The 13,115-nt window shown below is 32.8% G+C and overlaps 1 protein-coding gene across 1 annotated transcript in view; it reads right to left on the bottom strand.

Annotated features, from left to right (window-relative positions):
• Window positions 1-4,547: 4,547 nt before the first annotated feature.
• The window catches only part of Mipp1 (Multiple inositol polyphosphate phosphatase 1), a 49,652-nt gene continuing 41,084 nt past the window's right edge, over window positions 4,548-13,115 (bottom strand). Inside the window, exons 5-10 of the mRNA XM_088231791.1 lie at window positions 10,664-10,789; window positions 9,258-9,356; window positions 8,990-9,118; window positions 8,578-8,731; window positions 7,181-7,376; window positions 4,548-6,157 (exon numbers count right to left, since the gene is read on the bottom strand). Coding sequence (XP_088087917.1) covers window positions 5,914-6,157; window positions 7,181-7,376; window positions 8,578-8,731; window positions 8,990-9,118; window positions 9,258-9,356; window positions 10,664-10,789 — 948 coding nt within the window. The 3' untranslated portion in view covers window positions 4,548-5,913. The remainder of the gene's footprint in view (window positions 6,158-7,180; window positions 7,377-8,577; window positions 8,732-8,989; window positions 9,119-9,257; window positions 9,357-10,663; window positions 10,790-13,115) is intronic.

Below are 13,115 nucleotides of genomic sequence, written 5' to 3'. Positions count from 1 at the left end.
CTCTTGCATGGTAGGCAAACCATTACACCACGAGGCCGACAGTCATTATTTGTCATTACTCATTACTTATTTTGATTGGCAACTTTGATATTCACGTAGAAAACGAACAGTTTTTATTAATTTTATTATTTTAAATTGCTACACTTGAATTATGAATTTGAAAGTCTAAACATTTACAGGACTTATGACTTGGCTGGTTTAAGTGCCCAATTTACACACTGTAACGTTCACCATTCTGCCTATGTTTATTTATCCACTGTTCCTCGACTCTTCCACCTGTCGACTGTTGTGAAGTAAAAGACCTGAAAGCTTTATTGACATAGGTGAGATTCATCTGGCTGAATAGGGAAATATCACTTCTTTTTTTTTACAATTTTAAAGTAATAAGGTCCTATGAAATACTGTCAAGTAAGAATTTTTTTACTACTTATTTATTAATGCTATTGCATAAAAAATATTTTTCCATTAATAATTTTGAATTCCTGCAAAAACGGTCATTGCATTGGCCACGCCCCTAATACGTCATGATTCATGTTAGTTTCGAACATTGTAACCGTTAACATTTTTATAGAACATCGTCACAAATCTTGACATCACAATTATCAATGCTGAACGTGTCGCGTTTTTTTCGGTACATATTTTTTTATAATTTATTTTTTAAAGTTATGAATGAAAACATTCCTCCACAATATCCATAGTGATTTTGAAAGTACAATTAATTATTCTAAATCCATTAATATTTTTTTATGGGTATTAGTAGTATGTAATATTCCCCTATTATTTCACCTACTTCTAATCAACGCCTGGAAACATTTTTTCAATTTTCATACTTATGTCAGTTTAATCAACGATGTTTTGAAAATGTCCAAATATTTGTGGACAGGCTGGATTTCCTCCCTGGGGAGTTATGTTGATGTTTCCCTTCTCTGTTGCATCAAATTTAGAACCAAATTAGTTCCTAGGGAGGAAAAATGGCCTGTTTACAAACATTTGGACATACTCGGAACATTGTTGAAAAACTTTTGTAATCAGTTTGTTTTTGTCAAGTATATGATCCAAGCCCGTTTTCACCGTGACCCCTTTTCTTCTCTACAATTAAAGAGGCAAGGAGCCCAATTTTTATAGTTTTTATTGAACGTAGTTATACCGAAAGCAGCCAGCCATAGAAAAGTGAAACTGAGATAATAGCACATTTGTGAAAATAGTGAGTAATCAAATCTACACAACAGTTGGAATGTTTTTGACTTTGACAAATGATAAACAATAAATACATTAGTTTTTATTAAATATTATAAACAAGAATCGAACTACGTATTTACTAGTTTTAATATTTTTTTGAGTACCGCAAGATTTTTCTAGTGCTGTGGGCATAGAATTAAGAATAGTCCAGAAACCGCATACGCACATCAAACAGAAGGCGACTAAACTACTCATAAATGAGTAGGTTTACGTTTTAACCCATTTGTTTCTTTGTAGACGTTGCTCAGTACGCAACTCTTGATTTGAATTTAACCATGCCGTGTTGTGTCCTTTTAAAGTGTAGAAATACTGTTAGGATCTAAAGAAAAACGATGCAATTACATTTCATGTGTAATTAGCAAATGAATGTGTATGTAACAAATGCATTACTTAAACATTGAATTATTTTTCCATTTGTCAGATTGTCGAATAAACAAAATGGAAATTTCATTAGTGTTGCCAGGGTAGTAATTTTTTTTACCCTACTTTGCTCATCTAATGAGAGAATTAATGAAAATTGGATCTCGGATTTAACAACTCTATCATAGACATTTGACCGATATTATCTTTAAAACATCAAATATTATTTAACATGATATAAAAATATCAGTTTTATGTAAAATAAAATTTGTTTTATATTTTAAGTTTAAAGTTCATAATTACTTTTATTAAATGACCCTTTACTTATCTACTCTGTTGTGTCAATCAATATTTCCGCGTGCACAATAAAATTTTATAGAAATTAACAAATTGCTTTTTTTAACCTTACATTTGTGTTATAATTATATTTTTTCCCATTGTGCAACATTAGGCGGCGGAATCACAAATGCACGCGGCAAAAGTGAGGCATAGTGGGGGAATTATTGGACACAGTCCGATGTATTAAAATATGATTCTACGCTCCTTCTGGACTATTCTTAATTCTATGGCTGTGGGTGTTTTCTGCAAATTGAGAAATGCCGTTGTTGTGATCGGCACTATGTCAAAAGGTGATTATTACAGTTTTTTGTATGAAAGCGGCCTGGCTGTTTTTAGCAGAACAGAAGTCCTTACTGCACCCGATAACACCAATATTGCATTTTTTCAAAATCAAAATCGTGGACTGGCTGCTTTCTGCATAACTACGTTCAATTGTACCATCCTATAATACTTATTCAAGGGTAAAAATGGCATTAATAAATGAGCCCATTTTTGTCATGTGCTCTTCAAATGAAAGTTTCTATAAATAAAAAATCTATTTTGTGTTTATTAAATGTTTATTTTCACAAACTACGACAATAACTCTTTTCCATACTGCGATACAAAAATATTATTGCAACTTGAACTATGAGGTTAGTAAATAATACAATGTTTCTTCCATAGAAGTAAATAATTTTAGGACCATACTAAAATTTGATTTTGTAAATGTCATTTACTACCTATAACACGGCATTTTTCCAAGATATAAATATAAGCCAGTTACGTTCCTATGTTAAAATACTTTCAAAAAGTTGCATTTAAAAGCATTCTCTTTAACAATTATATTTTATACCAGCTCTAAGGCACGTACATAGAATGATTTTTATTACATAGAAAATACATACAACGAAAGCTAATATTAACACAATTGATTGCTAGCATGTGCATAATTATATTGTTTTTTTAGAATACAGATTTTAAAATTTGAACATATTTTTATCTCAGTATAGAAAAGATAGTTTTCAAATAAAATTTACACACCAACATAAAAACTAATGATTAAATACAAATATTTGTACTAGATGATAAAAATAATGATTTGAAATAAAAACAAGATTTTCAAAAATAAATAACAGTTTGAGTTTTATATTTTTAGTTATTTGGATGTGTATTTAGTTTCTACTTTTTGTACTATATTAATAACTTAGGCACTCTTTGAGATAGTTTTCAGAAAAATAGATAAAAACAGAAAATTAATTATGAATATATTCTATTTTATGATAGTTGTTATTTCTGTTAATAGAATAAAAAATATATTACATTTTCTCACAGCTTAAACAACGAAATAATGTTTTTAAAATTTACACTGCGAAAATCTATTGAAAACCTCTTATTGATAAAACATATAATTATATATATTTAAAAAATAAATTTACACACAAGTTTATTTGAAACAATATGAATAAATAAAAAAAAAAACAATATTTCAAATATACAACAAAAAGGTAATTAGTGTTTGTTTAAAGGGTATAGAAAAAACTCAATTAGAAAATAATAATTGTGAAACATTATTTGGTCCTAAAATAAAGAATTCAACAAATATACAGTAAAAAATATGATCGATAAAATATACAAAATAATATAATTAACAATAAAATGAAGTGTCCTTACTAGTAATAACAACATATATAAAATCATTTATAAAGCTTAATACGCATGCAGATCTATAATTCCATTAATAATGGTAAAAATCACTATCATTGATAAAGAATGTTAATTTGCATTCAATATGCTATTTTATTTTTATTGCATTTATTTCTCTATTAGGTAAATTACGTTTAGACGTGTTTGGATGTGATGACATACAAATATAGTTTTACTGATTTGTAGGATTTTGGTTGCTGAGGGTTGGTGGAGCTCCTACCCCAGTTAGAGATTGACAGGAGACACGGGGGTGCTGTTTAATCCGTATTTATCACATGGCGAATAAATAATGAACTGTGTCGCGCGAGTGTTACAGCGATGATGGGTTGAAGTAACTGCACTTGAACTAGTGACTCTGTGAACTGAGTCTTAGGGCTGGCTGAGCTGACTGGGCTGACCGGGCGTTGACTGCGCCCCGTGGTCTCTTTTATAGGCCATGTTCCTTTGTTGTTCATTTCTTCATGGTAGGGACGATGTTGTCGGCCTCTTGGTGTAACGGTCAGAGCGTTTGCCTGCCATGCGAGAGGTCTCGGGTTCGATTCCCGACCTGGTTGATATGAAATATTTATTATTTATTTAAATGTACTGCAGGACGTTGATCTCGTGTTTCGCAGAATGTAATGTATTGGATTCAATAGAAAACGCTGACTTGGTTCATCAGTTCACAAAAATACATAAAAATCCATGCAATTCTATCCAATCCAATCAACTATGTTAAAAGTGAATAAAAATATGTTTTTTTATACGTCTGACAGCTATAAATTCATAATTTGTATAGTATTTTTATAAAAAAATGTTAGCCAATTTTCTATAGCGGTGCTTTTGAGAAATAGATACATATTATACAGGCGTTTTTAAAGTGACAAATTTGCAGCTTCTAAGTACATTTTTTTTCAAACTATATTTTTAATCTTATACATAATAGATTTTTTGGACTAGGAAGGTATTTATTATATCCAATATTTATTCTCAGAAAATACAACTCACTGTGAAGGAGTGTTGAAGAAGCATATACATACGAGTAGATACAGTTTGTTTTACAATGCAAAACGTATTATCTACCAACTTTATTATTCAGTAAGAACATTTTTAAAAGCCTAACAATATTGGAAATTAGTTTTTGTGTTTTAATTTGTGGTAATTTTATTTTTATGTAATTGTGAATGAATTTTAAGAAATTCTCATTAAAATCACATTTCAAATAATAACAGCATAAAATATTTTATTCCAAATGATCCACAGTTTTTCATATAGGTATATTCATTTTATGACCCTGTCTGATCCAGTTAAAATTCTCTCAGAAGGAAAAAGTTTTGATATCTAACAATGAAAGCTTAAATTAAATTAAAGCAGAAATTAGTTGATTAGCAACATATACAAAGTACATTGCAAAATTGAAAACTAAATAAGTTTAAAAATAAGTGGTTAAAAACAAAGTTGTTTTATTTAAATAAGCTTCATTTTAGGCAACTATATGTATTTACAAAGTGTAAAAATTTGTGACAATATGATTCAAAACAAAAATATGTGTTGAATTTAATCATTGTAATTTCTTCAGTAACGCTCGTATGCAAACTAGTTCTATAGAAGCTTGTGCAAGGCATCATGTTATGTACATCGTTGGTGATACTGCAATACCGCGTAACTATCAATTGGTTTTTTTGGCAGGGGAACCTAAAAAGCGTTCTGTTAATTTTCTTACAATTTTCACCAATTAAAAATACTGCTGAAGAAAAACTGTCATTTTTTAGAGTAAAAATAGCAATAATTTAAAACTAACGGCTCTTAGCCCCTATAACAAATTTATTTCAGTAAAACATTTTCGTAAAAAAAACAGGTTATGCGGTCTTGCAATACTACCGACGATATGTTGATTTTTATGATATACTGTGTGACTACAGTATGATTTTTCTAAGAACGGTCGCCTAATGTTTTAACGAATGTGAAGTATATTATTTATTGAATTCCAATCTAAAATAAATAAATAATATTTAATTTATCGATTTTAGATTGAAATTCAATAAATAATGCGATTGTGATATGAACCGTTTTTAAATCCATGTTTTATTTTGTTTCAAAATCAATAAAAAAATATTTAGAATTATGAATATGTCATAAACAAAATTCCACTCATCTAAATACAGGTCACTAACACAATCTGCCTACATTTTCTCCCATGGAAAGTTGATTTACAGAACTAACTTGCAGAATCAATTTTGAAGTCTGCTCGTTCTCAAGGACCGCTAGACGATCATTCTTAGAAAAATCGTACTGTGGTTTCTTCAGTGGTGATTACTGGATAACTTTAGCAGCAAACACGAGTGTGAGGAAGCTGGCGACGAGCTGCACTGGGAGGGATGACGAGGGGAGCACAGCGGAGTTGTTGTAGCAGAAGTCCAGGCTGCAGGTGTCGGCGACGGATGCGAATTTCCTCTTGACCGTTTCCCAGGAACATAGTCCCACTCGGCACTCGCTGAAGTCCAGGGGCTTCTCGTTCAGGAAGAACATCACTCTGTGCGTGTCGCCCTCCTGACACCTTAAAGGAAACAATCATAATATACAACAATATTTTAAGTATTCCAAATGTTTGTGGACAAGTAGTCTCTAGGAATGTAGAATCCTAGTAATTTTCGGGGCTGAGACTTTTATATTCCATTCTCAAAAATGTTCTCCAACTCTGTTGAAGAGTATCAATCAATTTTAAATAATTTATTAATATTCTTTGTCATTTATTTTGTACGTATTTAATACAATACATAAATAATTTTGATTCGAGATAAATGCAATTTTTTTCACTGACGATATCATCATAACTTTGTTTACAACACGTTTTTATTAATTGGAAACTTAATTCATCATCATCATTCCATGTCTGCTCCCTAGTTGAAGCATATGGTGTCTATGAAGATTCACCAGGTATCTCTGTCGGCTGCTAGCTCCTGTGCATCCTCGCAAGTCAGGTTCGCATCCCGTAGATCTGAAATCAACTGCCGACGAACAGTCAACAGTGGACGTCTAGGAAGTCGAGAACCTGATGCCGTGCAAAGTAGGCAAAGTATTATCGCCTCCGCTCGATGATAGTTGTAACGGGAGTTTGCTGTGTCCGTTCTCTTATTTTATTCTTAACAAAATTTTGATTTGCCACCGCACAGCCAAGATTCTTCTGAAACACCTATTCTCAAAACTCAGTATTTTGATCAATGTCAACGTCTCTTTCTCTCTTAGTAAATTTTTTAATCATGTTTTGACATTCTTGCGTTATCCATTCGTTCTACATGAACAAACCATCTCAGTGACCCTTTCTTAACCTTATCAATTATACCTGTCTAAGATTTGCACTCTCGCATGTTTCCATAATTCCTAACCCTGTCATGAATAGATTTCCAACACATTCATCTTAGTCATGCATTCACTCTGCTTTAGTTTTTCTGCCAATTCCATGTTTCACTTTCATAATTACAATATTTAAACTAAAATGCTCGACCCACGTAGTATTTCCTTCCTTCAGCCAATTTTAATTTGATGTCTTAAATAGGTGCCCGAGCAATCTTGCACGTACTTGTAAAGTACAGCGACCAGGTTGGCGGCGAAGGGATCTATAAGGCTGGTCCTCCACATGCGGTGCTTCATGTTGCTGGTCAGGTAGTTATCCGAAGTGAGGGGTACCGAGTCCTGTGCGGTCCCCATAGCGGTGACGAACATCTCTATCATCCGGGAGTGAGTGAAGTATACGCTGGCTTTGGGCTGATCTTCCTCTGTAACAGAAAATGACATTTTATCATCTTCTAAAACAGTAATTTGTTATTCTCACCCTACAAGTGAAAAAAATCTTAAATTCTCCATCTCTGTTGTAATATGCTAATTTAAATAACTCCCTAGGGGTGAAATCCAGTATTTTTCTACAAACATTTGGACAAACTTAAAATATTGTTGATTTTACCAACTAGTAATAAGAAGAAGTATTATAAAGTGTTTTCAGGCGTTGTTTAATAGGTGAAATAAGTCAGTCGATTCTTTGGTTGTCTAATAAGACTTCTCCTTAAAAAATATCCTTATAATATTTCATAGTCGCTGGACTGGCACCTGAAGCGTAAGACTGATTGCCTTACTTTCTTGTAACAAAAATGATCAATATATGCAGCGATTGGTGTACAAATGCAGTGCCCTATGCACCATTAGGTGTGGAAAGGGAATGATGATGATTCGTTGGAAAGTTGCTTGGGATTTTCGCACATTCTATGCAATATTTATTAATTTTTATTTTTTTTAAAGGAAAAAGAAATATTTGCGTTATAATATTTGCAAATATTTCATTTTTAGGGCCATTTTTAACGAGTTGTAAATAACTCACTATTAGATAATGGGAATAAAGTTGGAGTAGAGTGTGATTCAAACCACGGACCACTGGTCCGTGGGTCCGAGATACTAGTAATATATATGTATTTGAATGAATAAATAAAAGATAATATCTGCACATTTTTTAAAGTGGAGGAAACCAAAGGCCGTTTTACACTGGTCATAAAATGGTACAAGATTTTGTGCAAGTTATTGCTCAGTTTTATAAACAATACACATTGCGCAAAATCTTGGCTCATTTTATTAGCTGTTTATTGAGCAGTTCCTTGCGTGTAAGCATGCGCAGTACGTAGTTTTTGATACCATTACAGACTACGGGCAATTTGACATTTACAGCGAGCTATCTAGTGATGACGCCGCTACTGACAACTAACAATATGTTATTATTTTTGCGATCAACAACCAACACAAGGCTTCTAAATCAACATGGATTGCGAACATTTGCTCCTAGCAGCTTTTTTGATTGATTATAATAAAAAATAGATTTTTATTACAATCCTAAAGCAAATATTTTTTTCTATAAAGAACAACTAAGTAAACACTGGGTACGGAGTTTTGTCCCCTCTACTCGTACGAGTAATGGTAATGATAAGTTATTACCTGGATGTTGCACCATCTTTGTAAACTTGGTCATGAAATCTTTAATAGGTGTGCAGCCGATCTGTTTGTTCAGTTTACTGCCATATCCCGCATCATAGTAATCTTTCAAGTCTTCTGCGTACTCCAACAGTTCCAGCTGCTCCTTGTTGAAAGCCTAAAAATAATCATAATATTTCATTAATCATCATTTTAAAAAAATATTTAAAACAGGCAGGTACGAGGGTCGATTAATATGTTCCACCCCTGATCTGCTTCAAGTTGTCCAGTCAAGCTGATGTGAGGGAGCGACGAGTTAAAACCTGCATATTATAATTTTTTTTAGCCAGATAATTATTCTTCTTATTAGCTAGATATTATTTTTCTTTTCAGCTAGATATTATTTTTCTTTTTAGCTAGATATTATTTTACTTACAGCACACCATGGAGAGTTCTTGTTCAAGTCCCAGGCCTTGTTGTATCTGCACATGTCGTATATATTTTCCACAACATTTTCTTCCAAAGGATACTTGTATCCTAAATGGTTTGAAACATTTGTAATCATCTGAAAAGAGCAAACATTAGTATCAAGATTAATTAAAAGAGCCAAGGAATCTAAATAGGCATTACCGTTATAATGGAGTGTGGATTTGTAAACAGTAAACACAATTGTAAAAAAATAAAATTCAAAGTTTAATAATTACCGTTTGGTATATTTCCTTTTTCTTGAATTGCAGTATCTGCTCCATGGTCTGCGGGTTCTCCCCAACCTCTTTTAGCCACGCTGTGCAGAATTCGTAAGGCTAGAATCAAAAATAATTTCACAAAAATATTAGTTTACGCTGGGCTTCTGGGCTGGGATTTAGATCATTATTGCGACCTTAAGCATTACCCAAAACGTTTAATTAGGTTGAATTGCCCATACCGTATTAGTTCTTTTTCCGATTTTTAAACAGTTTTATATTTCATTTTGCGTTTAATCATCAGAGTGGCCATTATATGAAGCAAGGTGTCGTTGCATTCAAAAAATAAAAATCCCCAAATTAACCACAATCTAGAGGGGATAGAGAAGAATCAGAATACCACGCTAGGTGCGAATAAGAGTTTGATGATTACGTTTTTTAATTTTAAAAAATTAAAATGGCGATGATGCTTTTGCCAATGTCATGTTGAATTATTTTATAAACAAATTGGTTCGCAGTACGCAACCAGACCCAACGGTCGGGTCTGCAAGTAACATTAACATAGGTAGGTCTAACAGTTCCGAGAAAGTTCTCTCCTTTCTCGTTTCAAAACTAAAAAGGAGAAACCCTCCACCAAACGATCAATCCTCCACCTATACTCATGCTACTGTCACCAATCCAACAACGGGCCCCAGTCGAGCTTTACAAATCGATTCCATTATTTAAAAATAATTTAAGCAAAAGGTTGTATATAAATGGATTCCTGCTCGCTAAGATGAGTTGGATATTTGTAGGAAGAGAAATTAGCAGGGCCAAAGTCTTGAAAAAGGTTGGCATTTGGTCATTTATTGGGCAAACAAAGAATAAGTGGTCAAGATCTTCTTCTTCAAAACGAAAATAGCAAATGGGGGAGTCAAAGACACCAATTTTCGCAAGGTGAATCCCTCGTACAGCAATGCCCTATCCTCATTCGACAAATGGTGGATGTATCTTTTTTGTTCAGCAAAATTTTCTTAAACCAAAGACGTGATGGGATATTAGGTTGAATGAGAGTGTAATGTTTTACTTTTGAAATTTTGGAGGAGTTCCATTTGTGGGACCAGCTAGAAGACATATCAATATTTGGGATTGCCATAAGATCCTCGGCTGGGTAGTTAGAGTAATTTGTACTTCCATTTAATACAGCTCCCTTAGCTAAATAATCGGCTTTTTCATTTCCTGGAATACCATGATGGCTTGAAATCCAGGCTAGGGAAACCTGAACATTTTTTTGTTTCAGTAAGTATAATTTTGATGATAATGATGATTTACAATAATATGCATATATTTTTTTTACACAGTTAAATTGGCTTTGCACTATTTATCTTTTTACTGATACAAATTATAGTTATTTTGAAATTATATATATAATAATATGAGATACTCACTTGAAGGAGAGTATCGTTGGGAATGACTTGTGGAGGGTGTATAGCGTTGGCTGCTTCCCGACCAAACAATCCATCAATGTACGCCCGATAACTGTCCTTGGTCCTTCTTTTCTCCGTATATCTGAACTGAAAGCACCAAGAAGAGGAAACTTGTGATTTAACCCTTAAATAGATACTATTATGTACCATTCAAACATCAATATTCATCAAAATTATTTAGTTGGGAACATATCATGCGTAACAAACAGTTTGAGATTTTGTCCATATACGGTTTTGCGACTATCATTTTTACTGACCAAATTTATATTTTTTTTATAAAAACATAATTTTGGTCAGTAAAAATGGGAAAAACGATTTCGCAAAATTCCGGAATTATCTGGGAAGTTCATGGAATGGAGTGGAATAAAACTTATTATCATCATTGCTTTTGTAAGAAAGAATATAATAACTAATTGTCTTATATTTATTTCAATTTCATTTTTAAAAAATTGTTACTTACAAATGCGCACTATTGCCAACGGACCAATCGGCAGAACTGACTGAGAAGAAGCGGAAGAGAACTTGAGACGTCACACGCGGAGTAATTTCAAAAATACAATACTTGAAAATATCGTAGCGCTGATAATTTGATCCATACTACTACCACCACGCCATTTCTCCGTAGGGGTAGGCAGAGAGAATGGACCGCCACACACGTCTATCCTGGCATATATTCCTGGCTTCTTCCACATTCATATATTTTGTCATACATGCCCTTCGGTTCGGTTTGCTTTTGACATGACCAGACTTAAGATTTTGGCTTATCTGATCATGCCACGTCTTCTTTGGTCGTCCTCGTATCACGTTACCGTTCATTTTCGCCGTATTTACTTGTTTTACCATTCTTTGTCGTCCATTCGATCCACATGACCAAACCATCTCAGAGACCTTTCTTAATCTTATCGATTATACTTGACTCAGATTTACACTCTCGCCTGATTTCATCATTCGTAACCCTGATTGATTTCCCACACATTCATCGAAGATATCGCATTTCAACTGCGTTCACTCGGCTTTCATCCTTCCTCTGGAAGTTCCATGTTTCACTTCCATACATAGTGTTGGGACTAAAAATCCGTTGTGCACTGCCAGTTTAGCTTCGATTGACATATTTTTATACATAAATTTAAAAAATATATATTTGGCTCAGTTTAGTAGACTATTAAAAAAAAAACTACTGAAATTCCTCATTATATATGTATCAGAGTGGGTATACAGTTTTGTGTGTGAAATAGAACCAGAATTCTGGGCAAATATTTTCGGCCGCTTCGTAGTGCAGTGGTTAGTGCATCAGCCTACCATGTTTAAGGTCCTAGGTTCGATTCCATGTTTGTTTTGAATGTGGTTTTAAACTGATATGCACGATGATGCATTTTTTTTAGTTTATATTAAGTTACTTTATTTTATTGCCCACTTTGTGGTGAATTCAGCTCGTTTGCCTACCATGCGAGAGGCACCGGGCTCAATTCCTGACATGTTTCACATGGAATATTTATTTGTAAAAGTGGTTTACACTTGAATATTTCATAGTCTCAGGACTGGCATAGAAAGCGTAAGACTAGTCTCATATTACCTTCATTTAACAAAAAATATTAGATGCGGAAAGGGTATAATGAATAATGTTCATAATATTTTGTGTAGTTACACTATTTTCCCATGAAAATAATTTTTAAATTTTAATTATTTAGTTATATTGATAGAAATGTTTAGTTTGTATTATATTTCTCTTTATTACTCATAAACTTAGTCATTTTGTAGTTATTTATTGAAAAGAATTTTGTATTTGTGGTCAAAACAATATGAATCATTTTGTTTTCAATCAATCTTGGTTCTAAGTTCTGAGTCAGTTGGTGCAGATAATAGAAATATCTTTATGTAAACATAAAATTGCAGATGCAAAACATTAATTATAACTTTGTAGTAACAAATGTCTTATCTGTGTGTGGTAAATATAAGTTCATTGTATTAGGAACATTAAACTTCTGGTGATAAAGATTAGTAATATGTTTATGAATCATTCTTTTCAAAGTTATTGTGACAGCAAATTGACATCAATAGGAAAATCTATTTATCACTCGACTATTAAAGAAGGCCGACTTTGACATTTTGCGATAAGGAAGTTCTGTGGTTTTAAAAAAAAAATGACTATTAAACTGAGCCAAAACAATTTTTTAATTTTAATATATCGTATTATCAGCGCTATGATTTTCAAAGATTTTTTAATTCTGAAATCACTCCACGTGTGACGTCGGAGATTCTCTTCCGCTTATTCTCGATCAGTTCTGCCCATTGGTCCATTGACGGCAAGCAAACCGGAAATTATTGGTCGATTCACATAAATTAGTGACGTCGTTCAAAGTAGTTCGTTTTTATCAAAATATTTTAAAATATTTTTTTGTACACTTTCAAGAAA

This window comes from Micrasema longulum, unplaced genomic scaffold (genome assembly GCF_059751315.1).
Source record: "Micrasema longulum isolate JH-2025_06_02 unplaced genomic scaffold, ASM5975131v1 h1tg000919l, whole genome shotgun sequence".
NCBI lineage: Eukaryota > Metazoa > Arthropoda > Insecta > Trichoptera > Brachycentridae > Micrasema > Micrasema longulum.
This window is presented reverse-complemented; position numbering and strand designations above follow the sequence as displayed.